This window comes from Dipteris shenzhenensis, chromosome 29, assembly GCF_047967505.1.
Source record: "Dipteris shenzhenensis isolate YYH24624 ecotype China chromosome 29, Dip_SZ_1.0, whole genome shotgun sequence".
In the NCBI taxonomy this organism is placed as follows: Eukaryota; Viridiplantae; Streptophyta; class Polypodiopsida; order Gleicheniales; family Dipteridaceae; genus Dipteris; species Dipteris shenzhenensis.
In genome coordinates this window covers 22,521,433-22,547,733 of record NC_141624.1, presented here as the reverse complement: position 1 = coordinate 22,547,733, position 26,301 = coordinate 22,521,433, and the positions used below count along the sequence as shown (strand labels likewise).

The following is a 26,301-nucleotide window of genomic DNA, read 5'->3' as shown; positions in this document are numbered from 1 at the left end:
TTCAATGCAACTACTATCACAAGTTTGGATACTATGAAAGAGATTGCTGCAAAAAGTAGTATGACCAAGGCGATCAATCCAGCAGTAATCAAGGAAATTTTCGAGGCAAAGAAAATCATCATGGTGGACATTCTAATCATAGTCATTTTGCAAATGAACATGGGAATATGTTTCTTGCAAGCGAGGAAATGCAGAAAATTGATAACTATACCCAGACACTGATTACAATCCCAAAGAGGATTTCAGCTATTAAGTCGACGAAGTAGAACAAGATCCTTGGTACATCGACAGCAGTGCATCATCTCACATGACAAATCATCAGGAATGGTTCACAGAGATGAAACCATTAGAAGGTCAAAAAAATGTCATCAACATAGCAGACAATACACTGAATCTAGTTCAAGGGACAGGTGTTATCCCTATGAACAATTTCACTGGTATGAAAAAGGATTGGTGAAAGATGTGCTCTATGTTCCAAAACTCAGCAAGAACCTTTTGTTAGTAGGTCAAATGACAGAATAGAATTATCGAGTCATCTTCGATGGAGATGAATGCACTATCAGAGACAAATCCAAAAGATGTTAGCTAGTAGCAAAAGGTGTGAAGGAAGGACGCTTGTAAAGAAAGCTAGCTACAGTACTAGTTAAGCATGCCATGTCAGCTCAACCGCAACAGATGCCACTATCTGCAAAATGGCACAAGAGATATGGTCATGTCAATTTCAAGTACTTGTTAGATCTTAGGAATCAGAATATGGCAATTGGGATTCCAAAGCTAAAGTTTCTTAGAAAGTTTGCGAACTTGCATGCTGCTTCGGCAAACAAAAGCGAACCAACTTTGTCAAAAGTACCTCTCGTGCATGAGGTATTCTTGATTTGATTCATACATATGTATGGGGTTATGCCCAAACCCGTAGCATCAATGGTTCACTTCACTGCTTGACTTTCATCGATGATGACTATAGCAGATATTGTTGGGTCTACTTTCTGAAAGAGAAATCTAAAGTGTTTTCTAGATTTCAATAATTCAAAGCCATGGTAGAAAACCAGACAGGAAGAAAGATCAAAGTCATGAGATCAGATAAAGGAGGTGAATACATGTCTTTAGCATTCGTGAACTTTTGCAGAAGTCACGGCATTCGAAGACAATTCACATGTGTAGATACTACTCCCCAGCAGCATGCAAGAGCTGAAAGGAAGAATGGTACTTTAGCAGATAGTGCTAGAGCAATGCTTAGTGAGAAGCATCTTCTGAATCAGTATTGGATAGAAGCAATAGCCACTGCAAACTATTTGCTTAATCGGCTTCCTACTGAACTGATACAAGGTATGACTCCTTATGAAGCATTCACTGGACACAAGCCACACATTGGGCATCTCCGCATATTTGGTTGCATAGCATATGCCCACATACATGATGATTATCATAGGAAATTAGATGCGAAGTCATGCAAATGCATCATGGTTGGGTATAGTGAAGAAAGCAAAGCATACAAATCGTATGATCCCATCAACCGCAAGGTCATTATCTCCAGAGACGTAATCTTTGATGAGGAATTAGAATGGAAAACCTCACCTACACAGGAGATAGAAGCATCGACTTCACAATCATCTATAAAACAGGTTGATGAAGAAGAGCAAGAATTGCCAGCAACACCCCAAGCAGAGCCACAGCAACTCAGATGGTCTACTAGGGAAAGCAGACCTCCGGCCAGATCAGCATATGCTCAGAAAGGCAAAGCAATTCAAGTGGAAATGACCAGCTATGCTCTTATGACTACCATCATGGCTACAGAAGAGCCAGTGTACTTCGAAGATGCAGTAGACAAGCCAGAATGGCAAACTGCTATGAATGAAGAAATGGATGCTTTGTATAAGAATAATACTTGGGAATTATGCGACCTTCCACTAGGAAAGAAGGCCATAGCAAACAAATGGGTATACAAAGTGAAGTACAATTGAGATGGCAGTATTCAAAGATACAAAGCTAGACTAGTTGCAAAAGGATTTGCACAGCAATATGGTCAAGATTATGATGAGACTTATGCTCCAGTAGCAAAGATGGATTCCATATGGTTCTTGATATTGTTAGTGACACTCAGCAGATGGAATGTGTATCATCTCGATGTCAAGGATGCATTTCTCAATGGTTACCTAGATGAGGAAGTCTACATGCAACAACTAGTAGGTTATGTTGAACCAAGAAAGGAGAATAAGGTTTGCCATCTTAAGATAAGTCTCTACGGCTTAAAGCAAACCCAAAAGTTGGTACAACAAAATCGACAAGTATTTTGCTGATCTGGAATATATGAAATCCAATGCAGATCATACTCTCTACTACAAAGTTCAAGGGGAAGACATAACTATTGCACTTTTGTACGTAGATGATCTGATTATGATAAGAAGCAAGGATAGCTTCATCAGAAAACTAAAACAAGACTTATCTGCAGAGTTCAACATGAAAGATCTTGGACTTATGCACTATTGTCTTGGAATTAAGTTCTGGAGAGATTCAGGTAGCATATTTATGAGTCAGCTCAAGTATGTTGACAGTCTCCTGAAGAAGTTTCATATGGTAGATTGCAAGATTGCAGCCACTCCCATGGAACAGAGTTTGAAACTTACTAAAGATTTAGAAAAGCTTACAGTCAATGACAGGTACTACAGGCAGCTCATCGGATCTCTTATATATATGACTATCACTTGGCTAGATATTTGTTATGTAGTAAGTTCACTAGCACAGTTTATGGCAAATCCAAAATAGTCTCACTGGAATGCAGCCAAAAGAGTCTTGAGATACATCAGAGGTAGAAGATAGTTTAAGATAGAATACAGAGGAAGTCATCCATGGTTGCATGGATATTGTGACAGTGACTATGCCGGAGATCATGAGACCAGGAGATCAACATAGGGGTATGCATTTTTCCATGGTCAAGGTGCTATACTAGGGTTGTCAAATAAGCAACCAACTATTTCTTTGTCTTCGACTGAAGCCGAATATAGAGCACTTACTACAAGTGCATGTGAGGCTATATGGCTCAGAAGATTGTCAGAAACAGATTACTTTGATGAGTCAAAGCCAACAACAATATACTGTGATAATCAATCGGCTCAAGCATTGGCCAAGAATCCAATATATCACTCCTGGACAAAGCACATTGATGTCATAGAGCACTTCATCAGAGAAAGAGTGTTACTTGCTGACATCACACTGCAGCATTGTGATAGCAAAGAGAATGTTGCAAACATCTTTACCAAACCGCTCGGTAAAGAGCTATTCGAGAAACACCAACTAGCTCTTGGTTTGACGCAGAGGAAGGACATTCCCATAAAAGGGGTGTGATGGAATGCAATGTTCAGTCCTTCTTCGATTCCCAAGAATCATCATCTTGAGGGAAGGCCTACTTCATGATGTTGATCTTGAGGGAAGGTGTTGAGAGTTCACGCTCAACATCATGTGATCATGTGTGCATAGCACCATCACGTGATCATATGTGCATAGCACTAACTCGATAGAGAGCTATAAAGGAAAGGGTTAGATCCCCTAACCCTAACCCTAACCTTAACCCTAACCCTAAATGGGTTTGTATATATTCTATTTTTTCAACTAAATCTAGTGTATAGTTAGTCATTTGTGGTGTGCTCTCTAGCTATGCCCTCTCTCCTCATCTCCACTCTTCTCCTCTCCCCTCTTCATATTTTGTCACATCAATTTACTACAATTCGCAATTACAAAGGACAGTAGAACCTAGACACACAGCATTTTACTTGCCTATTCGCAACACACAGAGTATTTACGTATTCACGAGAAAGAAATACCTACGGATCAGCACAAAACCAAAAATTATCGACGTAGCTTCGAGTATCTCTCGCCTTTTATTGTAGCATTTTTCATGAGACGTGGCGTAAGGATTCCGGCTGGTAGGAGAAGATTGATGGAAGCGTACATCAGCCAGCCATGAATCTTCATAGGGTCAAGAGATCTCTGCATAAATAGATGAAAGCAAGAAAAGGTCGCATTATTTATAAGTTGTGGCCTGCGGGACAGAGCGGGAGCACAGATCAACGCCGTAACTCATGCGTATGTTTGAAGTCAGAGAGAGGAAGGTGCAAACAATATAGACAATGCGAATTGGATTTTACGAGGAGAGCAGATGCTAAGCGGTGAGTTTTGCAACGCTAATTCATTTGTGGCGCTGAATAATGACGAACAAGCCGAATTGCATGCATGCACCATCCTTTAATCCTACCATACTCCATGTGGCCAGTCCTAAATTATGACAGCATGCATGCAATGCCAACCAACAAAAACTTGCCATGTGGACACTCAAAAAAACCGTATTTTCTATTTAATTAAATCCCTATTTTCTGCTTTCTAATTTTAGACTGAATGATATGGTCTACCCCAGGGCAGGCCAAAAAAGAAGGTAGGGTCTTTATGTTTATCCAATCTTTGGAGGTTCCTCATAATGGACAGGGCAACAGAGCTGGCATTTGATGCAAATGCATCAAAGCACATTTTTGGCACGTATAGTGTAGTGTGGCCAAGTATATCAGAAGGATCTGAGCTCATTTCTGATGAGCTATCTCGTTTCGCCGCGGCTTGCAGGCTCTCTCATTTGATCAGCGCAATCACGCTAAACTGCCACAGGGCCGCAGCCTATTGGGTAGCTCGCAGACAAAATTGGCCGGTGACACGTGATCCGGGACCCAGTTTCTGGAGGCTGCGACGGTAGTCGTCCAGCAGTAGTCTCACACTTTCAATCCCTGGTTGAATTCTAGAAACTAGGCCTTGGTAACCAAATGAAGTCTGTTGCTGAATTGGTGAATGGAAATTGTCTTCTATAGGCCTGTGACACGTTAACCAGAAACGAGTTTCTCAAGGTAGTAGCGCTGCAGTGGTGGAAGTCTGGAAACGAAAAGGTTTCAAGCTCTTCGTAGTGTCTCGTTGAATTGTTGAATGGAGCTAGTCCCATCACAGCGTCCGTGATTTCTGAACGCACGAACCCGCTAAATTCGACCGCAAATCTGACGTTCACTCCAAACTCGTACACGCGCAAAATCTATCGTCGTCAGCTTACCTGCAAAATATACAGACGTATCTTTCTAATGTCACCTCAGAAGTAATAAAATAAAATGGTATCTTCCGAGACAGCTAATAAAGCTACGCTGTTGTGGCAGTTCCCCCAGCAAAGTAAATGTGCCAAGGGATTATCCCGGGGGCGGGGTGCACCCGGCACTGATCCGGCTACCTTGCCGACAGCTTGGGTCCTGGGAATATCGGTAGAGACTGGAGAGTAGAGACTGAATGGCGACATTGCCGAGGGCGATGGAATCACCATTAGAACACGAGTCCGGACTAGCGTACAATCGTAGAACTCTAGTCACTAGGGTTCAATTTGACTGGGAAGCCACCGTTTGAACTTTGAAGGGAGGTTCCACGTTTTACTAACCGCTAGTGGACAATCCAAATCAACTGACTGGCAAGTGGCGAGTGGAGACTCTTCGCAAGACTTGAAAGTTGAAACTACAGTTGAAAGACCAAGCGAAAATCCAACTCGATTCAAGTGGGTGAACGTTTTGGGATTGGAACGTGGATGTCAGTTAGAAAAACGGATGCATCATGCGAGATACAATAGGGAGTGTGTGGGAAGATACGAATTGCAATCCAGCGTTAGGATGTCGTAAATGGCCTCACAGGATTCAGGATTGCACAAGCCGGGAGTGAATGCCCATCTTAAAGGAGGCGCGCAGTGACGGTGTTGCCAGCGACCCCATTGCAGTCTCTGCAGGAGCGTACGTTGCGGTGAACATCTCGACTCTCGACGACAAACGCCGAGGCCTGGAGCATTCGCACACGCCGGCAAATTCAGGGTCATGAGACTCATGACTCATCCTTGCCGACGAATCTATCCATTATATAAGCAAGCCAGCGGTATACATTGAACAGAAGTGTAAGCTGCAGGTTGAAGCCATGGGTACTCTTCCAGGTTTCGCTCTTGCGGTGCTGCTGTTCTTCGCGCTCCTGCATGCGGCTATTTCGAGCTCCGTTAGCTTGACTGTCAAGGGCCGGGTCTATTGCGATGCTTGCGATGCTGGCTACATGACAAAGTCGAGCTTCTTCCTCGCTGGTAAGTTGTACGATGCGTGGGTCGGACTGCTGCTAGCTGGTAGTCCATCGCGTATAATAGCCATCGTGGTAGTGCCCCTGAGCGTCCTTCAAATAGTGCACGAGATGATGCGTCGAGCTATTTGTCCATGTGAGAAACGGTTTTGTCAATAGATGATTAAAAAAGACACTTCTACGCTTATACGCTCCGTTTGCCGCTGTCATGCCCCGGTATTGTCTTCATCTTGATCTTCATCTTGACTCGGCTGGAAGTGCTATTGTAGAGCTTATTTGAAGTACGCATCACCAATCGACCTTAGAGGTGCTTTGTTGGAACTGGATGAGAAGATTCATTAGCCCTATTCCGGTATACGAACAATTCATGAACTTATTGACATCCTGCTAGTGATAAATTACTTCTCCCCCGAGAAATGGAGATTCTACATAAGTCATGCGCGTTGGTTATATTAGCGATTGATTTCGGGCCGATTGGTTATCTAGGCTTTGGGGACTTTATGGAGGTCAGCTGTTGTGCTGCGTACGCTTTCCGTGTTTTAAGTTTGCACAGACAGCTCATTGTGTTCTCTGTTTTTTGACGCGAGCGGTTGGCTTGTTTTGTGTGCTGGAGAGTTATTCTTAAGAGCATGGTTGCCGAGTTTATCCGTCGGTTGGTTTTCCCGAAGGGTGGCAAGTTCTGCTGCGCGTAATAGGCTGCTCTTCGTGGTCTTGAATAGACATCTCTCTGTTTTTAAGGACGTATTTGAGTTTAGTGTAGATTTTGAGTCATAGTCAATTCCATGCGGCATATACTTGGCTTCTGATACGTAAGCTAGTAGTTAGCATGTAAGGACTGCAGAGTAAAGCTTAAAAGGTAAGCGGCGATTTATAGGTGGTTCTATGCGGCATATGCCTTGGTTTAAATGCGCGTGTTAGGCTTATGTACCAAATCTGCTGGATAACGTGATCCATTGCACCGCATGCGCATGTTATGTACAAAGTCTGCTGGTTAAATTAAAAAAGAAACTGAATTAACTTGATCCATTGCAACGCAGGAGCGGAAGTAGCGGTGAGATGCACGTCGAGGAGCGGGGAGGAGACGGCGTACGCGAGGGGGAGGACAAACAGCGCGGGAGAGTTCAGTATCGGGGTGAACGGGGGGCACGAAGGGGAGAAGTGCATAGCGGCGGCTCTGAAGAGCGCAAAGGCGAGCTGCGACGAGGTAACGGGCAAGGCAGTGGCGACAGTATATCTAACGTCAAGCAACGGCCTATCGCAAGGCGAAATTCATACGGGACCGTTCAGTTTCAAACCGAGGGTGGTGTCATCAAAGGCCTGCGCAGCTGAGCTTTTGGCTCTCGACGAAGTTGACTTCCATCCTGAAGGCTACTATTCGGGCAGCCCTTCATCTCCTATCGTTAAACCTTCTCCCTCGCCAGTCTACAAACCTCCTTCTTCCTCCTCACCTATCGTTAAACCTCCTTCGTCTCCTTCCCCTATCGTTAAACCTTCTCCTTCTCCCTCCTACAAGCCTCCTTCCTCTTCCCCCCCTTCTTCCAAGCCTCCCTCACTGCCTTCCCCCGTCTCCCAGCCTCCCTTTTCTCCTTCCCCAGTTTACAAGCCACCCTCTTTCCCTTCCCCATCTTACAAACCTCCTTCCTCCTCTTCTCCCGTCTCTAAGTCTCCCTGCCCTCCTCCCCCCTCCTACAAACCTCCTTCCTCTCCCTCTCCCGTTTCTAAGCCGCCTTCGTCTCCATCCCCCGTCTACAAGCCCCCCTCCTCCCCCTCCCCCGTATACAAGCCCCCCTCCTCCCCTTCCCCCGTATATAAACCTCCATACAACCCCCCTTCTTCTCCCTCACCCGTCTACAAGCCTCCCTCCTCCCCTTCCCCCGTCTACAAGCCCCCTTCTTCGCCATCCCCCGTCTATATACCACCATACAAGCCCCCCTCCTCCCCTTCCCCCGTATACAAGGCCCCCTCCTCCCCTTCCCCCGTCTACAAGCCCCCCTCTTCGCCATCCCCCGTCTACAAACCACCATACAAGCCCCCATCCTCTCCCTCACCCATTTACAAGCCTCCCTCCTCACCTTCCCCCGTCTACAAGCCCCCCTCTTCGCCATCCCCCGTCTACAAACCACCATACAAGCCCCCATCCTCTCCTTCACCCGTTTATAAGCCTCCTTCCTCCCCTTCCCCCGTATACAAGCCGCCTTCGCCCGTCTACAAGCCTCCATCCTCCCCTTCTCCGGTCTACGGGCCCCCCTCTTCGCCATCTCCCGTCTACAAACCACCCTACAAGCCCCCCTCCTCCCCTTCTCCCGTCTACAAGTCTCCCTCGACACCTTCTCCCGTCTACAAACCTCCCTATAAGCCTCCTTCACCTTCTCCCGTCGTTAAACCGCCTTCCTCTCCCTCCCCTGTTTATAAGCCTCCTTACTCTTCTCCCGTTTATAAGCCTCCCTATAAACCACCGGTTTCTCCCTCCCCAGTTACCAAGCCTACCCCCTCGTCTTCCCCGGTCTATAAGCCTCCTTCCTCCTCTCCATCCCCTGTAACCAAACCTCCATCCCCTGTAACCAAACCTCCAGCGTCTCCATCTCCTACGTATAAGTATCCTCCGTCCCCTCCCTACTGATCCAGCTCCCCCTCTTTCTAAATTCCGAAGGCTCGGCATTAAATCCTCTTTAACGCTCTTGGGACTTGCTGAACTTTGGGAAGCGTGGCCTCGTCAATTAAAATGCTTGATAATGCAGTGCTACTGTCATCCAGCATTGTTAATTGAGTTTTCTACCTAGATTGTGGCTTTTGTCATGCATCCGAAATTATTGTGAAGTTTTGTAATATAAGCGGATCTCTTTCAACGAAAGCTGTTTGAACTGCATGATATCGTATGTCTTGTTGTGGCGAGCTGCAAGTCTTAGCGATCCAAGAATTTCAGGTCATTCCAAGTAATGCACTACAACATAGCATATCAGCATATCATGTCCTACCCATATATACTGAATTTTAATTCCTTACAAACAATGCCTTGAATGATTTTTTTTCAAATATTCCAAAGAACGATAGAATTAACTTTTTGAAAATTTTTATTTATCTATTGTTTAGATAGAAATAGAGTTAATAGCTTATGAGATAATTTAGCTTGGATGGAGAAGGAACAAGCCTTGTTCTAGCTTAAATGAAATTATTTTGCTTGGATGGAGAAGGAACAAGCCTTGAGTTCTAGCTTAAATGAAATAATTTTTTGTTGTGATGTGGAGGGGAAGAAAGAGGTATGGTAATTTTTGTGGAGGGGAAGAAAGAGGTATGGTAATTTTTTGCTTGGATGGAGAAGGAACAAGCCTTTTGTCTATAGCTTAAATGAAATAATTTTGTGTTGTGATGGAGGGTAAGAAAGAGATATGGTTCTATGGTTCTCTTCTAAATGTTCTTCTCAATGGTAAGGACTTGTGAAATAATTGTGATGTCATGATGAAATAATTGTGTTGTCATGGAGGGGAAGAAAGAGATATGGTTCTCTTTGTAATGTTCTTCTCAATGGTAAGGACTTTACACCTTCTACGTTTTTATAATATTCTTGATGACTAGAATGCATAACCCACTCTTTTATAATGCATAACCCACTCTTTTATAATATTCTTCTTAATGATCAAGGACTTGACACCCTCTACGTGTACTCTTTTTGGATCTTCATTTTGGAGATGACTAAAATCCTTAACCAACAAAGCTTGCTTTTGAATTTTAGTGATTCCATAGTTACAAGTTTATGGAATTGTCTTCTCAACGATGGACTTGAATTGAAAAGTGATTTCATAGTTACTTCTGGAATTGTGACTTCTCAATGATAAAAAGAATTGTCTCCTCAATGATAAAGACTTTAAGAGTTATATTATGACTTCTGTTTATGGAATCGTCTTCTCAACGATGGACTTGAATTGAAGAGTGATTTCATAGTTACTTTTGGAATTGTGACTTCTCAATGATAAAAAGAATTGTCTCCTCAATGATAAAGAATTGTCTTCTCAATGATAAAGACTTTAAGAGTGATATTATGACTTCTCAATGATAAAAAGAATTGTCTCCTCAACGATAAAGACTCAATGATAAAAAGAATTGTCTCCTCAACGATAAAGACTCAATGATAAAAAGAATTGTCTCCTCAACGATAAAGACTTGTCTTCTCAATGATAAAAGACTTTAATTGTCTCCTCAATGATAAAGACTTGTCTTCTCAATGATAGACTTTAAGAGTGATAACATAGTCACAAGTTTGTGGAATTATGTCTTCTCAATGATCAAAAATAACCTTTTGACTCTTATGCATAGATCTCATAACCCACAGCTTGCTTTTGAAATTTCGTGCTTCCATAGTTGCAAGTTGTAGAATTATGCCTTATTGTCCTCTAGATTGTTCCTTTTTTACCATTTTGTAGAAATGATGACTAGAATGATTCTTATTGATCATGGACTTTTCCCCTCTAAATTGTCCCTCCCTTAGATTGTTCCTTTTTTACCATTTTGTAGAAATGATGACTAGAATGATTCTCATTGATCATGGACTTTTCCCCTCTAAATTGTCCCTCCCTTCTTTGAATCTTTAATTTTGGAGAAATGAGATTGAAATGAGTTAAGCTGTTATAGAATGATTCTCATTGATCATGGACTTTTCCCCTCTAAATTGTCCCTCCCTTCTTTGAATCTTTAATTTTGGAGAAATGAGATTGAAATGAGTTAATCTAACAGCTTGCTTTTGAAATTTACTTTTAAGTTGTGGAATATGAGTTAATCTAACAGCTTGCTTTTGAAATTTAGTTCTAAGTTGTGGAATTATTGTCCTTAATCTACTTAGTATTGTTTGTAAGTATTGAAATGAGTTAAATCACACACCTTGCTTTTGAAATTTAGTTCTAAGTTGAGGAATTATCCTTCACCTACTTAGTATTATACTAAGTATTTTAGGATTTTTGTCTTAGAATTAGTCTTAACCTACTTAGTATTTATTAGTATTTTGGAATGTGATTTACAATAAATACTAAGTCTTTATTAGTATTTTGGAATGTGATTTACAATAAATACTAAGTCGGTGAAGACAATAATCCACAATTCCACAAACTTCATTCCAAATACTTTCATGTTTATATAGTAAAATTATTATGATGTCTTAACTTATCACGTCTTCTATTGTTTCTAACTCCTTTATCTATGTGTATCTTGGAATATAGTGCTCAAGTACTATGATATTAAGTAGGTGAAGACAATTCACAATAATTCCACAACCTTCATTCCAAATACTTTCATGTTTATATAGTAAAATTATTATGTCTTATCTTATCACGTCTTCTATTGTTTCTAACTCTTTTATCTATGCTTGTAGTGCTTTCATGGTTATATACTAGAATTATTATGTCTTCATTTATCACGTCTTGTATTTGTTTCAACTCTTTTATCTACACCTATTTTGGAATGTAGTGCTTTCATGTTTATATCGTAGTAATTTGGAATATAGTGCTTTCATGATCATAAAATCATTATGATGTCTTAACTTATCACGAGTCTTGCAATTTCAAACTCTTATCTACAATTCACTTTTTCCTAGTCCCTAGTCAGACTTTGCCCCCTCTAAACTGTCCCTTTCTTGGATGTTGATTTCGGAGAAATGATGATTGGAATGATTATTAAACCCTCCAGTCCCTCGTTTGGATATTGATTTTGGAGAAATGACGATTGGAATGATTATATTACACTCCAATCCCTTGTTTGGATATTGATTTTGGAGAAATGATGATTGGAATTTAGTGCTTCTATAAGTTCTATAACTATTGTCTTCTCACCTATTATGAAGTATGTGTTTTAGTATGTGAGTTATACTATCTTGGAATGTAGCTTTCATTACCATAATGCATAATCATTATGATGTCTTTCACTTCATAATGTGTTTAGTATGTGAGATATACTATCTTGGAATGTAGCTTTCATCACCATAATGCATAATCATTATGATGTCTTTCACCTATTATGAAGTAAGTGTTTAGTATGTGAGTTATACTATCTTGGAATGTAGCTTTCATCACCATAATGCATAATCATTATGATGTCTTTTACTTATCAAGAGTCTTGAAACAAAGGAGTCTTGCATTGTTTCAACTCTTTTATGATGGGTTCACTTATCCCTAGTCTTGTGATTGTTGCAACTCTTTTATCAATTGGTTTAGGTTTTAATTTTTGGAAATTATTAAAAGTATTGTGTTGCAACATTATGCATTATGATGTCTTTTACTTATCAGTCTTGAAACAAAGGAGTCTTGCATTGTTTCAACTCTTTTATGACGGGTTCACTTATCCTAGTCTTGCGATTGTTACAACTCTCTTGTAACAATCTTTTATCAATGGATTGCTTCTTTTAGGTTTTAATTTTTGGAAATTATTAAAAAGTATTGTGATTGTTGCAACTCTTATCAATGGGTTGTGCTTCTTTTAGGTATTTTCATTTTTGGAAATTATTAAAAGCAACATGTTTTTTTGTTAATTGATGCTTGAAGAAGTGGACAAACACTTGGGAAAGGAGTTGCTGCTTGCCAAAAGGCATCCATTTGCATCAATGGGTTGCAACTCTTATCAATGGGTTGCTTCTTTTAGGTTTTTTCATTTTTGAAACGTAATCCCTAGTCTCTCTTTTGTTAAATTCCTCCTTTACTCTTTCCTGTAAAATTCCTCCTTACTCTATCATCCCCCCTAATTCCTCCTTACTCTATCATCCCCCTTGCCTCTTCTCTTTCTCTCTTAACTCTCCATCCTCTTTTCCATGCTCCACATCTAAGGTAGGGCTAATGAATGATTACTACGAGCATTCAACTTGTTGAAATCCACATTGGCATTGAGGAATCTCTCAATTGTAGCTTCTTGTCATAGGTTTTGTGTACACAATCCTTCAAGTGGAGTCGGCTAATGTATGATTACTACAAGCATTCAACTTGTTGAAATCCACATAGGCATGAGGAATCTCTCAATTGTAGCTTCTTGTCATAGGTTTTGTGTACACAATCCTTCAAGTGGAGTCGGTAGAACTTTCAATGGAGGTTGTTAGCCTTATTATTGGCACTGACCTTCCTCTTACATGGTCTTCGTCTTGCATAATCCTACAATAGGCACACAATCGCGGCTATGGATATCCAAATCTCCATCATTTATCACAACTTGATATCATGCTACTTTGCATTGACCACCTTATAACCCCTCTCGTCCTTTGTGTTGAAATCAGTAGCCCAATCCATCTTATTGTCCCACAACCAATCAAGGTGCAAGCAACCAAGTCTTCCCCAAGTTTGCAAGCATTTACAAAAATAATAGAAATCACTAGAAAAATGATGCTCAAGATGCAATCACCCTAGCCACCTTGTGAAGGCAAAACGAGCTTGATTGGGAGATACCCATTCTTTAGCGACATTTTGTGTCTTGCTTGAATCCAAAGGCTTAAGAGTTTCTAGATGTGGGGGCCTCGTACGAGCCTCGTCAAGTAGCATCAAGTGTAGCACCAACAGAAAAGAAATGCAAGTTCTTTGTTAGAGACTACGATCACAGGCTTCAATAGATGTGAATAGTTAGTGATGTTGCCTTCTTGTTTAGCTATAAGTGTAGGACCAACAGAAAAGAAACACAAGTTCTTTGTTAGAGACTACAATCACGGGCTTCAATAGATGTGAATGGTTAGTTATAATGGCTTTAGCATTTTTAAATAATGTTGTCCAACTAAAGCCTTGTGACCAAAATAGACCCAAATCTCTCGTTAACCCACTTTGTCCAATCATTTGTCTTGTTTAAAAATGCATGAAAAATAATTTGTTCATTGTTATTTTACTTTTTGGGGATAAAATGATGTCATAGCTAGATATGTGAAAACCAATTGCTACTATAGCACAAGCTCCAAAAATGGAGATAAATGACATTGTCTAGCCACAACTGTGAAGATAAGCAGCTAATACCTCACACGGAACAAAAATTCTTGATGTTTTGTATAGTAGAGGGTCATTATATTGTTGAGATTTTATCCATATATGCAAGATCAATTTAGATGCATAGTTCGCATTGCTTAATGTGCTCTGTCGGCATCATTATATGCTCAGTTGCCATCAGCTTATATGCTTAGTTGTTTCTTGTTTTCTTTCTTGTATTCACTTAGCATTAATTTTCTCTATTACCATTGATTGTCTTTCCCTTTTGTTTTTGGACAAGACAACTCCACATATTGTTGTGTGTTTTTGAACACATTTCTATTTCTCAACACACCACCACCCCACACTATTTTTTGTGTTTGTCAACACATAAAACAATTGCATTGGTATCATGAGAACCATGAAAATGAGAAGCACTCAATCTTCTAACATAAGGAGCCAGAGTTCCCATCGATTTAAAAGACCAAGAGTGTTAGCAAACCCTCCACGAATGCATGGGCCCTTGTCGATGATTGTCCCCGTAATGGTTTTTCATCCTCTGCTAATTGCAGGGGCAATTTGACCTATAAGACCTGCTTGTACTAAGAAAAGAGTAGAGAGAGATTGGATTGAACAAGACATGCATACTGCAATGGAGGCACATGACAATGCATTGTCAATGTGAGCTTGCTCTGCTCAAAACAGTGGGGCATGAGTTGGTTTGCCTTGGTTGCATGGTTGTTCATCCTCTGCTAATTGCATGTGCAATTGACCAATAAGGCTTACTTGTACCAAGAAAAGAGTAGAGAGAGATTGGACTGAACAAGACATGCATGTTGCAATGGAGGCACATGTCTATGCATTGTCAATGCGAGCTTGCTCAAAACGGTGGGCATGAGTTGGTTTGCCTTGGCTACATGGTTGGAAGGTAGAACAACCAAAAAAAGAAAGGGACCAGCACTTGTACTATCTAAGTAAGAGGAGAAGGCATGGTAGAGTGGTGCTTTGGAATGCAAGAGTCAGGTCGAGGTATTATAGTTTATAATTTGAGCTTGAAAGTAGCCACTATATGTTGGAGGTGATGGCCTTCACCCTTGTGCATGTGTAATAGGACATGGAAATACAAAGGAAAGGGGGACAAAGGAAAGGGGGGGAGCCCCCGCGGTGATGACATGTGTACACAAGGGAGATTTGCATCCCATAACTCACTCCTACTTAAGAAGACCCTTCAGTATAAGTGCATCTTGATCCCTCCATAGGTAATCCCCTCCCGGGACCTTTTGGGGGGTTGTGGAGCTTTCACACATGGCTATGAGGTGGGCTTGGGGACTTCGCACTCGGCGTGTATCCAGGTGACACGGTTCGACCTCTGCATGCACCAACACATTGTATCAAAGCAATTGATCAAACTGCAGGCTGTGCGGAATCTTGAGATGGCCCCTGCATGGGTGACGTGGCGATCGTGGACTCTTTGGCGACAGATTGTCGCGATCCGTGCGATGACTTGAAGTGCGACTTCATTATAAGTGTGGCAGTAGTAGCTCTTCATGACTCCTAATGCATGTACCTCCTTGTGGACTTTGGCATATGTGCTACTCGTGGAATTTGGTGGTAGCTGGCCTTTGTTTGGTGGTTTGGTCTTGTGTGACTAGGTTTGGTTAGTTCCACGGTTTGTTTACCTCGATGTTTGTCCATAGGAGGGTGTTGGAGGTGGTGGCCTTCACACCTCAGCTGGCTAAAATGGAGCATGGTTTGTGTGTGGAGCTAGCGCACTGTCGACACATGGCAATTTGATGGGAGACTGATCCCATATGCATTGGTGTCCCCATGGGGGGCTTGAATATAAAAAGATTCATTTGTCGTCTCTCTCTAATCCCTCCTGGGAATTTTTGGGAGGAGAGAGGCTCTATTGCATGGCTAGGGGATGGGGTTTGGGACCCCTCATACCCGATGCACATGTGGCGACCTTTGCGCCAACACTAAATGCTAGACTCGGCACACCCCATTCACAAATGGTTTCCTAGAAAATGTTGGTAGGATGGCTTTCGCAAAAGGCATCCAAAGCTAGCATTTTGAGTTGCAAAGCCACTAGATCACTCAAAAACAGTGAGTCTTTGCCCCGAAATAATTGCTTCATTCCACCAATACCCACCTCATAACATATGGAATGTAGATGAGGCTGGGGTGCAAGGCTTCAAAGAAAGAGGAATGAAAGTGCTTGCTCGGAAAAGGTCAAGGCAAGTATATCAGCTAAGGCCTAATTCAAGGGAGTGGTATACCATTCTTTGTTGTGTGAATGCAATTAGATTTGCCCTTTCGAGATACTACATATTCAAAGGCAAGAAAGCAATGCTAAACTATCTAAGCCAATGTGAGGATGGAGTTATGTCAATGTAGAACAAGGCTTGGATGACAGTCCAACTGTTTGTTGCATGGCTTGAGCATTTCAAGAACTCCATTCCAAACGGAGTCACACCAACCAATAAACACTTGCTTATAATTGATGAACATGGGAGGCACACTGGTTTGGACATTGTGGCCAAGGCAGTTGAATGGGGTGTTGATATTGTTACATTATCGGCACACATCCCACAAGCTCCAACCCCTTGATGTGTCGATCTTCAAGTCTTTCAAGAGCAACTTCAATAAGGAGAGATCAGTTTGGCTAATGAACAAAATTTTCCCCCAAGTTTCAAAAATTGATCTTGCTGACATATCACCCTGTCGTGAGAAAGATATGGATCGTGCTAAGCCTAGTCTAACACTAAATCATTGGAAGAACTAAGGAGGCTCAAAGTACACTAAACAAGACATGAGAGGGAGACAAAAGTAGGCACACTCAATCTATTGCAATATGTGTATTCAGCAATACAAGAAGGCTTCTTATATCGAGAGAGCCTTTAGAACAGTCAACACTTGTGGAATCCTTTGATCCCACATCTCTCCTAGTGGATGTCCTTGCTCCACATCTTCACATCATGTAGTCCACATCCTTGGGTGGCTACTTTAATACATTCCTACACCATACCTTAGCCTCTAATTCATGTGCTTATGGCATCATATCTCAACACCTTCCCTTGGTGCCATGATCCATTGGCTACTGCACAGTGGTCAAATGTGAGTTACAAATCCATCACCTCCCCTTAGTGCATGCCTTGATGCTTAAGGTGGTCAAGTATGGTTTTTATATGTCAATACCTATCCTAAGTGCTTGCATGGCTACTTGCAAGTGGTCAGGTTTGATTGCAAGAATATAGGCTAAAGGTGGAGAGGCTTTTGCTTCTCAATACATGTTGTTCTTGTCATTCTGCTCAGGGCTTGATGATGACTCCACGTAGTTGACCTACTGGTTCTTCAATCTGTAGTCTTTCTCCTTGTTTCCTAGCTTCTTGTAATGGTGACACTTTGGTTTGTTGTTCAGTCTACAATCACTTTGATGGTGACCCATCCTTCCACAATGGTAACACTTCGTTGATGCTTTGCTGAACAATGCTTGTTCTTTATGATTGCTGCTGCATATTGATGTAGATGTCAATGTCGATGCCTTCAACTCTCTTTCTCAAGAAGAGATGATACTGTGACATGAAGTTGGGGGTAATAAACTTCATGCACCTCTTCACTTCCTACTGCTTTTAAACTGAGTGACAAAGATATTTATCATTGAGAAAGGGACATTAAAAAGAAGCTTTTATGCCAAGATACCACACCATACTTTCCTCCGTTATATGAGAATGAAGATGGTAACATCCCAAGTGATGTTGTACTCAAGCATAGGGAAAGGAAAGGATTAACTGAGGCCATAATCTCAGCAAGCTGGTCTGTGCCAAAGAGAAGAGCGATACGTTATTGAAATATCTTGTGGCTCAACATGATATGAACTTATATATATTGAGGAGTTTAAAGGGGATGATTGGGTCGGATGGGTAGGTCATTGCACCTCCTTCATAGATATCTTTACAATTAGCTCAAAACACTCTACAAACTGTCATTAGACACAGAGGCCTATAACTTGCAGTAGAGACATGACATCAAAGATTCAAACACATTTAGAGATGCACCTTGAGATGGGCTTTGTGTGTATACATTTCTAAGAAACAAAGAAGCGGCCATAAAGTTATGGGCAATTTACTAGATGGGGGTAAAAACTATCATGAAAATAGACTGTCAGACACAGAGACTCATAACTTTTTGCTGTAGTTTCTAATTCAAGGTCTAATCACATAGACGCATGCACTTGAAAAGAGCTTCGCGCTGATATAAGTTTCATGGAAATCGGACTACCGAGCAAAAAGTTATGAGCAAAACACTAATAGGGGGTCAAACTATCATAAAAATTGCCCTCCACCCATGCTAATTTTGTTGGAACATGAAGCCAAAGTGAGTGTTTTCTAGTGTTCTAGAGTAGTACTAGACTACTTTATATCCTAGAGTGCCATGTGTCACTATGGGACTTATCCCATATACATGTGACACCTAGAGTGTGTGTGTCTATTCTATAAAGGCATTGTACTTTCTAATCTTGTTACATCAGTCAACATCAAGCTATCTACACGTGAGTATTTTGGTTCATTACTATTGTCCACTTCCATTTCATTTTATTTCCATTGTGTTGCATTCTTTCCTTTTCATTCACAGAGATAGCTTGCCACATGTTCCTTCATATGGTATCAAAGCCACTGCTCCTTTGCTCCTAGAGATTGAGGAGAGGGAGGCCAGAAAGAGAAGCCATGCCCTCTCTCTCTTTCTCTAAGTGCAAGAGAGCATGCTCTCCTTCCTCGCCATAGCTTTTTCATCCTGCTCACATATTATCTCATCTACAATCAAGTTGCTGCTGAAGAAACTAGGCGCCATTTTCTGAATCTGCCTGCTCTTCATCTGCTGGACGAGTGCAGTTGTTGGAGGCGTCACCACTCAAGAGGCTGTTGCCTATTTGCACATCATCTTTTGCTGGTGTACCTGCCCGTTTTTGGCTACGCTTCCTCTTTTCTGAAATGCACCATTACTGGTCGAAATCGTGGAGAAAGTTTTAGTATTGACGTTCACAAGGTTCCACCTCTGGATTTGCTACTTGCAAGTTGATTGCCATGGAGTCCTCGAAGTCAAGTACCTTTATTGAAAAGTTCACGGGTAAGAACTTTTCGACATGGCAAACAAAGCTGCGTCTTATCCTTATGAAAGATGGGGCGTGGAATGTTGTTTGTGGCAAGGATAGGAAGCCACAATCAGATGAAAAGAAAATCCTGCACTGGGAGAATTTAAACGACAAAGCCCTTTCTCTCATTGGTTTGGGTTTGTGTGATGAAGTTATTCATCATCTTGACTTTGATTCCACTGCTGAAGAATTATGGGAGAAGTTTGAAGGTCTCTTCGGCAATAAGGTAATCAATTCTAAGGTCTTTCTTCGCCAAGAATTCTTCAAACTCCAGATGAAGCATGGGGGCTCTCTTCTCACCCATCTGAATCATATGGAGTCTCTCATCACTCAACTTGCTGCATTGAAGGCCCCAGTTGGGGATGATGACCAGGTTGCAGTGCTCCTCACGAGCATTGAAGAAATTCCTAAGTATCGGGAGATCATACCAGCACTAAGAGTGGCAAGCATGAGCTACCATGACATGGTTGCTATGCTTCTTGATCATGAAAGAAGGCATAGTGATACTCCTGACGCCAATGCACTATTTTCTAAAGGGAGGTTTCCTAAAGGGAAAGGTAACTTCAAACCTTCCAAGTGCACTTACTGTGGAAAGCTTGGTCACACCGAAGATCGTTGCTTTCAAAAGCTAGCCAAACAACAATCTAAAGACCATGCCAACTTGGTTGGGACTGTATCCAACGAAGACGAAGATGATGCAGACACCTCTACTCCGATTCATGCTCTCACTACTCACATCCAAGATCTCTCTCTTGATGAAGAGGTCTATGCACCGGATGATCTTGACTTTGTTTTCTGAATATGTCGAAGGTACTCTGCCTTGGGAGTCCCCCTAAAATGAATGCAAATAAATCATGTGTGTTGAGTCAATAAAGGTTCTCAGCCTTGGATAGTCCTCCTAAAATGATGTTATTCTCTTTTACTTTATTTGTGTGTGGCTTCCTACCACTTCGTGTTATGAAGCCAGGGGGGGATGTACTATGGGAGTCCTATTATTGGCATTGATGGATTTTGTTATCAGGCCTGGCCAAGTTCCAGGATGTTGGTGCACTCCCTAGACCATTTTGTTGGGTCAGGTAGCCATGCTTCTCTGTTGAGCCTCTGAGCTATTTGGGATGTACAGATTAGTAGATTCATCATGTCATGTTCTTGGCTCCATTCTAGTAATCTCTCACCTTGCCTTCATGGGGGGGTGTTGGAACTGTTGAGATATGGAGCTCCACTCGCGATATGCCAGGGTGACCGTTGTGTATTTATGTCACCGACTTGTTAGCTGGAGATGCGGTTGGTACACCGCCCACGAATAATAGCTGGATGACAGCTATCCTTATCTACTCTAGTTTGTGGCTCAGTTAGTATGCCACCTTAGTTAGTTGAGTTTGGTTTGAGACCCACATATAGGGTTCTTCTATTTCTTTGTACTTGAGTTCTTTTGGCTTTTACAACTAAGAAGAGGAAAACTGTTTTCAGCCTCCACCTTTGTGTGTGTGTATTCCCCCATTTGTGATTGTGAGAAAGCCGCAAGTGAGACTCCTTCCCTCTCTCCCACTATCTTCACATGGTATCAGAGCCTTGTTCGTGGTAAGGAGCTCAAGAAAGCAAGCCAAGTTCGTGGTGTCCTGGTAAGAGGACCAGTGTTGCTTTCCTATTTTGAGTTTGGGAGCAAATCTCTGCAGGTAGCACAGCCAGAAGTGCAGGAGTGCACTGTTTCAGATTGAGACACCCTTCGCGGTGTGGCGAGAGCGCAGTATATGCTGCGGGCAAGGGCGAAGCCCTGAGTGACTTTATTTTTTTGATTTGAGGCCGTTTCGGGGCCCGTTTTGAAGGCGGAAGTTCTTCGCAGGCACTCAGAAAAAGGCCCTGTTTTTTGCTGTGCGACCACTACGCGGCTAGTCGGTGGAAAGGTGCCGCAGAAATTGCATCGTATGCCTGTGTGCAGAGATATTGGGAGTTGCAGATTCATGCCTATTGCCTGTTGATGCAAAATCGTCACTAGGAAGTGACTATGTGGTGAAATACCACTCTCGTCGGTTTTGCAGATCTGCCCGTGTGAGGCAAAAGCTGTGTTTTTTGCAGTGACAGAATATTTTGCAATGTTCTGTAATGGCATCTGATTCTCTTTCACAGATTGTCACTGAAAAGCTTGACAAGAACAACTTCCAGGCATGGAAGTTTAGAATGACGAATTTCTTGATGGGAAAAGGCTATTGGGAATTCATTACAGGAAATGAAGAAGAACCTGTTCTTCCTAATGTTCCCAGTCAACAGGAAATGCAGGCATTCAAAGGATGGCATGAGAGAGCTAGGAAAGTTTTGTACTGGCTATCTATCAGTATTTCAGACTCCATGATTGTGCATATTCAGGTGCAAATACGCCAAAGGAGGCATGGGATACTTTGGCAAAAATGTATAGCACAAATATGCAAGCCAGGAAAATGCAACTCAAATAGGAGTTGCACAATGTGCAGAGAGAAAATTTGAGCATAAATGACTACCACATGAAAGTGAAGAAAATTGTAGATGCACTTGCTTCCATTGGGTCGCCAGTGGATGATGATGATTTGGTTTCTGTGACCTTGAATGGTCTAGGAAAGGATTATGCACAGTTCCGGACATCCATTGCTGTCCGTGAAAACTTTCCTGATTTTGAGGAGTTGATTGCTCTTCTAATTTCTGAAGAGCAGAGAAATGGGGGTGCATCTTCTTCAGCAGGAACTTCAAAAGAAACTGTCTTCTACTCAAATGCTGGCAGAGGTAGAGGCAGAGGTAGAGGAGGCCGATCTGCAGGCCGTGGTAGAAATCAGAATATGCAGCAAATGCAAGAAAACCAGTCCTATGCAGGAGGACGTGGTAACTCTAGAGGCAGGGGGAGCCAAAGAGGCCGTGGTGGATGGCAGAGAAGCCAAAATGCAAACAGCAATGTTGAATGCTACTATTGTGGCAAAATGGGTCATATGGCTAAAGACTGCTACAAAAAGCAGAATGACATTATGAGTGGAAAATTGCAGCAAGGCAATTATGCATCCTCTAGTAGACAGGGTGATGAAAGAAATGAGCATTTGTTTATGGTGCAGCATATGACAAATTCTGTAACAATTGGAGAAGAAAGCAATGATGTGTGGTATGTTGACTCGGGTGCATCAAATCACATGACAGGTCACGCTGAATGGATGCAAGATGCAAGAAAAATGAAAAAACCAGGATTTGTGGAGACTGGTGATGATACTGCACATCCTATTGTGCAGATTGGCAAAATTCCTTTGTCTATGCAGGATGGGAAAAAGAAATACTTGTCTAATGTATTTCATGTCCCGAACATCAGCAAGAACCTGGTTTCTGTTGTTCAGATGGTTGAGCAGGGCTTGCAGGTCAGATTTAATCCTCATGGATGCTTTGTTGAGGATATGAAAAATAATGGTCGCTTGATAGCAAAAGGAAAGAAGAAGGGCAGGATGTTTACGTTGGATGCAGACATGCCTGAATTGAGTACAGCAATGTTTGCACATGGGACCGGTGTAGTTGCAGATATTGATATCTGGCACAAACGCATTGGTCATGTTAATATACAGCGACTTAAATCAATGCAAGCCCAAAATATTGTTGCAGGATTGCCAAAATTCAAGGTTGCAGAAATGCACAAGATTTGTGAAGCCTGTCAATTTGGGAAATAGGCAAGGAAACCTTTTCCTAGGCATGTTCAAGAGAGTAAAAAGCCATTGGAATTAATCCACTCTAATGTGTGGACTACAAAAGCTGCATCTATTGGAGGCTATCACTATTTTGTCACATTTATTGATGACTTCAGCAGAAAACTGTGGGTGTATTTTATGAAAAAGAAAAGTGAAGTGTTTGGGCACTTCAAAGCTTTCAAAGCTATGGTTGAAAAAGAAATAGGCCTGCAAATAAAATGCCTAAGGTCAGATGGAGGGGGAGAGTACCTCTCAAATGAGTTTGCAAGGTTCTTGCAGGAGCATGGTATAAAGCAGCAATATTCATGCAGTCATACCCCACAGCAAAATGGAATTGCAGAAAGAAAAAACAGGCATATTGGAGAGGTATCTCGGGCTATGCTAAATGAAAAAGATCTACCAGATTATTATTGGGCTGCTGAAGCAGTTGCTACAGCAGTCTATATAATGAACAGGACTCCCACTGCAGCAATACATGGCATGACGCCAGAGGAGATGTATACTGGTAGGAAACCAGATATTTCTCATTTGAAGATTTTTGGTTACATTGCCTATGTCCATGTGCCAGATGAGTTGAGGTCCAAGTTGGATCCAAAAGCTGAGAAGTGCGCCTTTATTGGTTATTCTCTGCAGCAGAAAGGGTATAGATGCTATAACCCTTCTACACGTAAGTTCACAGTGAGCAGAGATGTTGTTTTTGATGAGATGAGCAGCTGGTATAAACCAGTAAATGTGATGATTGATGTAGATGCACAAAATGGTATTGCTGCATAGAATTCACAGCAGCAATCACAAAATATCAGTGGACCTGAAGTGTCCTCTAGCAGTGGTTCACATACTTCACCATGGACAGGTAGATTGAGATCAGGAGAATCTCCTCAAAGCAATGCAAATAGTGGTATGCAGGTATCACGAAAAGGAAAAGAGAAGGTAGATCAGCCCATGTTTGATGTGAATGCAGGTCACTCTTATGTGGATGGTGAATCCAGTGGCTCAGAACAGAGCATTGATGATGAGTTGGGTATTCCTTCTGTTGTTACACCTGGAGTAAGGAAGACCAGGGATGTTTTGAGAGCACCTGGAAGTGAGCCTATTTTGCGCAGGTCTACCAGGGTTAGGTATCCTGTGGATAGGCTGAAATATGATGGATTTACAGCCATTCACTATGCCTATATGGTCAAAGTGATACAGGAACCAGAACCCACTTCTTTTGAGCAAGCCATGGGAAATGAAAAATGGGAGAAAGCCATGGATGAAGAAATGGATGCCTTGGATGCTAATGCTACATGGGAATTGGTGCCTTTGCCTAAAGGCAAGAATGCAATTGGTTGTAAGTGGGTTTATAAGATCAAGCACAATGCAGATGGTTCTGTGAATAGATACAAGGCAAGATTAGTTGTCAAGGGGTATGCACAGACATATGGCATTGATTATAAAGAAACTTTCAGCCCAGTTGCAAGGATGGCAACCGTAAGAGCAGCCATTGTTATGGCTGCATCAAAGGGATGGTCTTTACATCAGATGGATGTAAAGAATGCCTTCTTGCATGGTGATTTGCAAGAAGATGTCTTTATGGAGCAGCCAGCAGGTTATGTTCATGCTACTCATCCTGAGTTTGTCTGCAGGTTGAAGAAAGCCTTGTATGGCTTGAAGCAAGCACCTAGAGCATGGTTTGACAAGATAGGACAGTATCTTGTCACTATTGGCTTTCAGATTTCCAAGGCAGATTTCTCACTCTATGTGAGAAAAACAGAGAAAGGGATTATGCTGCTGGTCATTTATGTTGATGATTTGATCATCACACGTGATAGTGATGAAGATATCCTTCATGTGAAAATGCTATTGAGGTAGAAGTTTGAGATGAAGGATTTGGGAGAGCTGCGTTATTTCTTGGGCATTGAGGTGATTAGATCACCAAGTGGGATACAGCTCTTGCAGAGGCAGTATGGATTGGACATGCTGTCCAAATATGGGATGACAGGCTGTAAGCCTATTTCAGTTCCTTTGGAGCAGAATGTGAAGCTGAGCACAGATGCAGGTGAGCTTCTAGAAGACCCTACTATGTACAGACGCATAGTAGGAAGTTTGATTTACATGACTATTACCAGGCCAGATTTGAGCTATGCTGTTGGGTTGGTAAGTCAGTTTATGCAGGCTCCAAGGAAACCGCATTTGGATGCGGCTAGACGCATACTCAGGTATGTGAAGTCCACATTGCAGTATGGACTATTTTATGAGGCTGGGGTACAGTTGCATGGATACACTGATGCAGATTGGGCTGGTAGCATTTCTGATAGACGATCTACCAGTGGATATGTGTTCTCTTTTGGGAGTGCTGCAGTCACTTGGAGCAGCAAGAAACAGCCTACAGTTGCCTTGTCGAGCATAGAGGCTAAGTACAGGGGTGCAGCAATGGCTGCATGTGAGGTAGCTTGGTTGCATAAGCTACTCTATGATATGCATCAGTCTACAGATGGGCCGGTTGTCATTTATTGTGACAACATGAGCAGTATACACTTGGCAAAGAACCCAGTCTTTCATGCTAGAACAAAGCACATTGAGGTGCATTATCACTATGTGCGGGAGAAGGTTTTACTAGGTCTTATTGATCTAGTTTATGTCAGCACAGAGGATCAGGTAGCTGACATATTCACGAAAGCATTGGGCGCAGAGAAGCTGCGCAAGTTCAGAGACCTGCTTGGTGTGCAGGAATTGGGATTGAGCTCGAGGGGGAGTGTTGAGATATCGAGCTCCACTCGCGATATGCCAGGGTGACCGTTGTGTATTTATGTCACCGACTTGTTAGCTGGAGATGCGGTTGGTACACCGCCCACGAATAATAGCTGGATGACAGCTATCCTTATCTACTCTAGTTTGTGGCTCAGTTAGTATGCCACCTTAGTTAGTTGAGTTTGGTTTGAGACCCACATATAGGGTTCTTCTATTTCTTTGTACTTGAGCTCTTTTGGCTTTCACAACTAAGAAGAGGAAAACTGTTTTCAGCCTCCACCTTTGTGTGTATTCCCCCATTTGTGATTGTGAGAAAGCCGCAAGTGAGACTCCTTCCCTCTCTCCCACTATCTTCACAGGAACATGAAGCCAAAGTGAGTGTTTTCTAGTGTTCTAGAGTAGTACTAGACTACTTTATATCCTAGAGTGCCATGTGTCACTATGGGACCTATCCCATATACATGTGACACCTAGAGTGTGTGTGTCTATTCTATAAAGGCATTATACTTTCTAATCTTATCACATCAGTCAACATCAAGCTATCTACACGTGAGTATTTTGGTTCATTACTATTGTCCACTTCCATTTCATTTTATTTCCATTGTGTTGCATTCTTTCCTTTTCATTCACAGAGATAGCTTGCCACATGTTCCTTCAAATTTTGCTTGAACATGATGCTCCCTCAAGACTCCAC

The 26,301-nt window shown here is 42.0% G+C and overlaps 1 protein-coding gene across 1 annotated transcript; it reads left to right on the top strand.

Moving 5' to 3' along the window:
• The first annotated feature begins 5,727 nt into the window (after window positions 1-5,727).
• On the top strand, window positions 5,728-9,077 carry LOC147882595 (uncharacterized). Its single transcript, XM_087400454.1, has 4 exons — window positions 5,728-5,862; window positions 5,950-6,130; window positions 7,161-7,543; window positions 7,877-9,077. The coding sequence occupies exons 1-4, from the start codon at window positions 5,728-5,730 to the stop codon at window positions 8,741-8,743; spliced, it is 1,566 nt and encodes a 521-aa protein (XP_087256580.1). The 3' UTR covers window positions 8,744-9,077.
• The last annotated feature ends 17,224 nt before the right edge of the window (window positions 9,078-26,301 follow it).

What these genes read in the sequence shown, in the direction of transcription:
- LOC147882595 (XM_087400454.1), top strand. Translation starts at nt 5,728, where the DNA reads ATGCCCATCTTAAAGGAGGCGCGCAGTGACGGTGTTGCCAGCGACCCC. An exon ending in TGGAGCATTCGCACACGCCG is followed by an intron (nt 5,863 to 5,949) that starts GCAAATTCAGGG and finishes TACATTGAACAG; the next exon opens with AAGTGTAAGCTGCAGGTTGA. An exon ending in TTAAACCTTCTCCCTCGCCA is followed by an intron (nt 7,544 to 7,876) that starts GTCTACAAACCT and finishes CCCGTCTACAAG; the next exon opens with CCCCCCTCCTCCCCCTCCCC.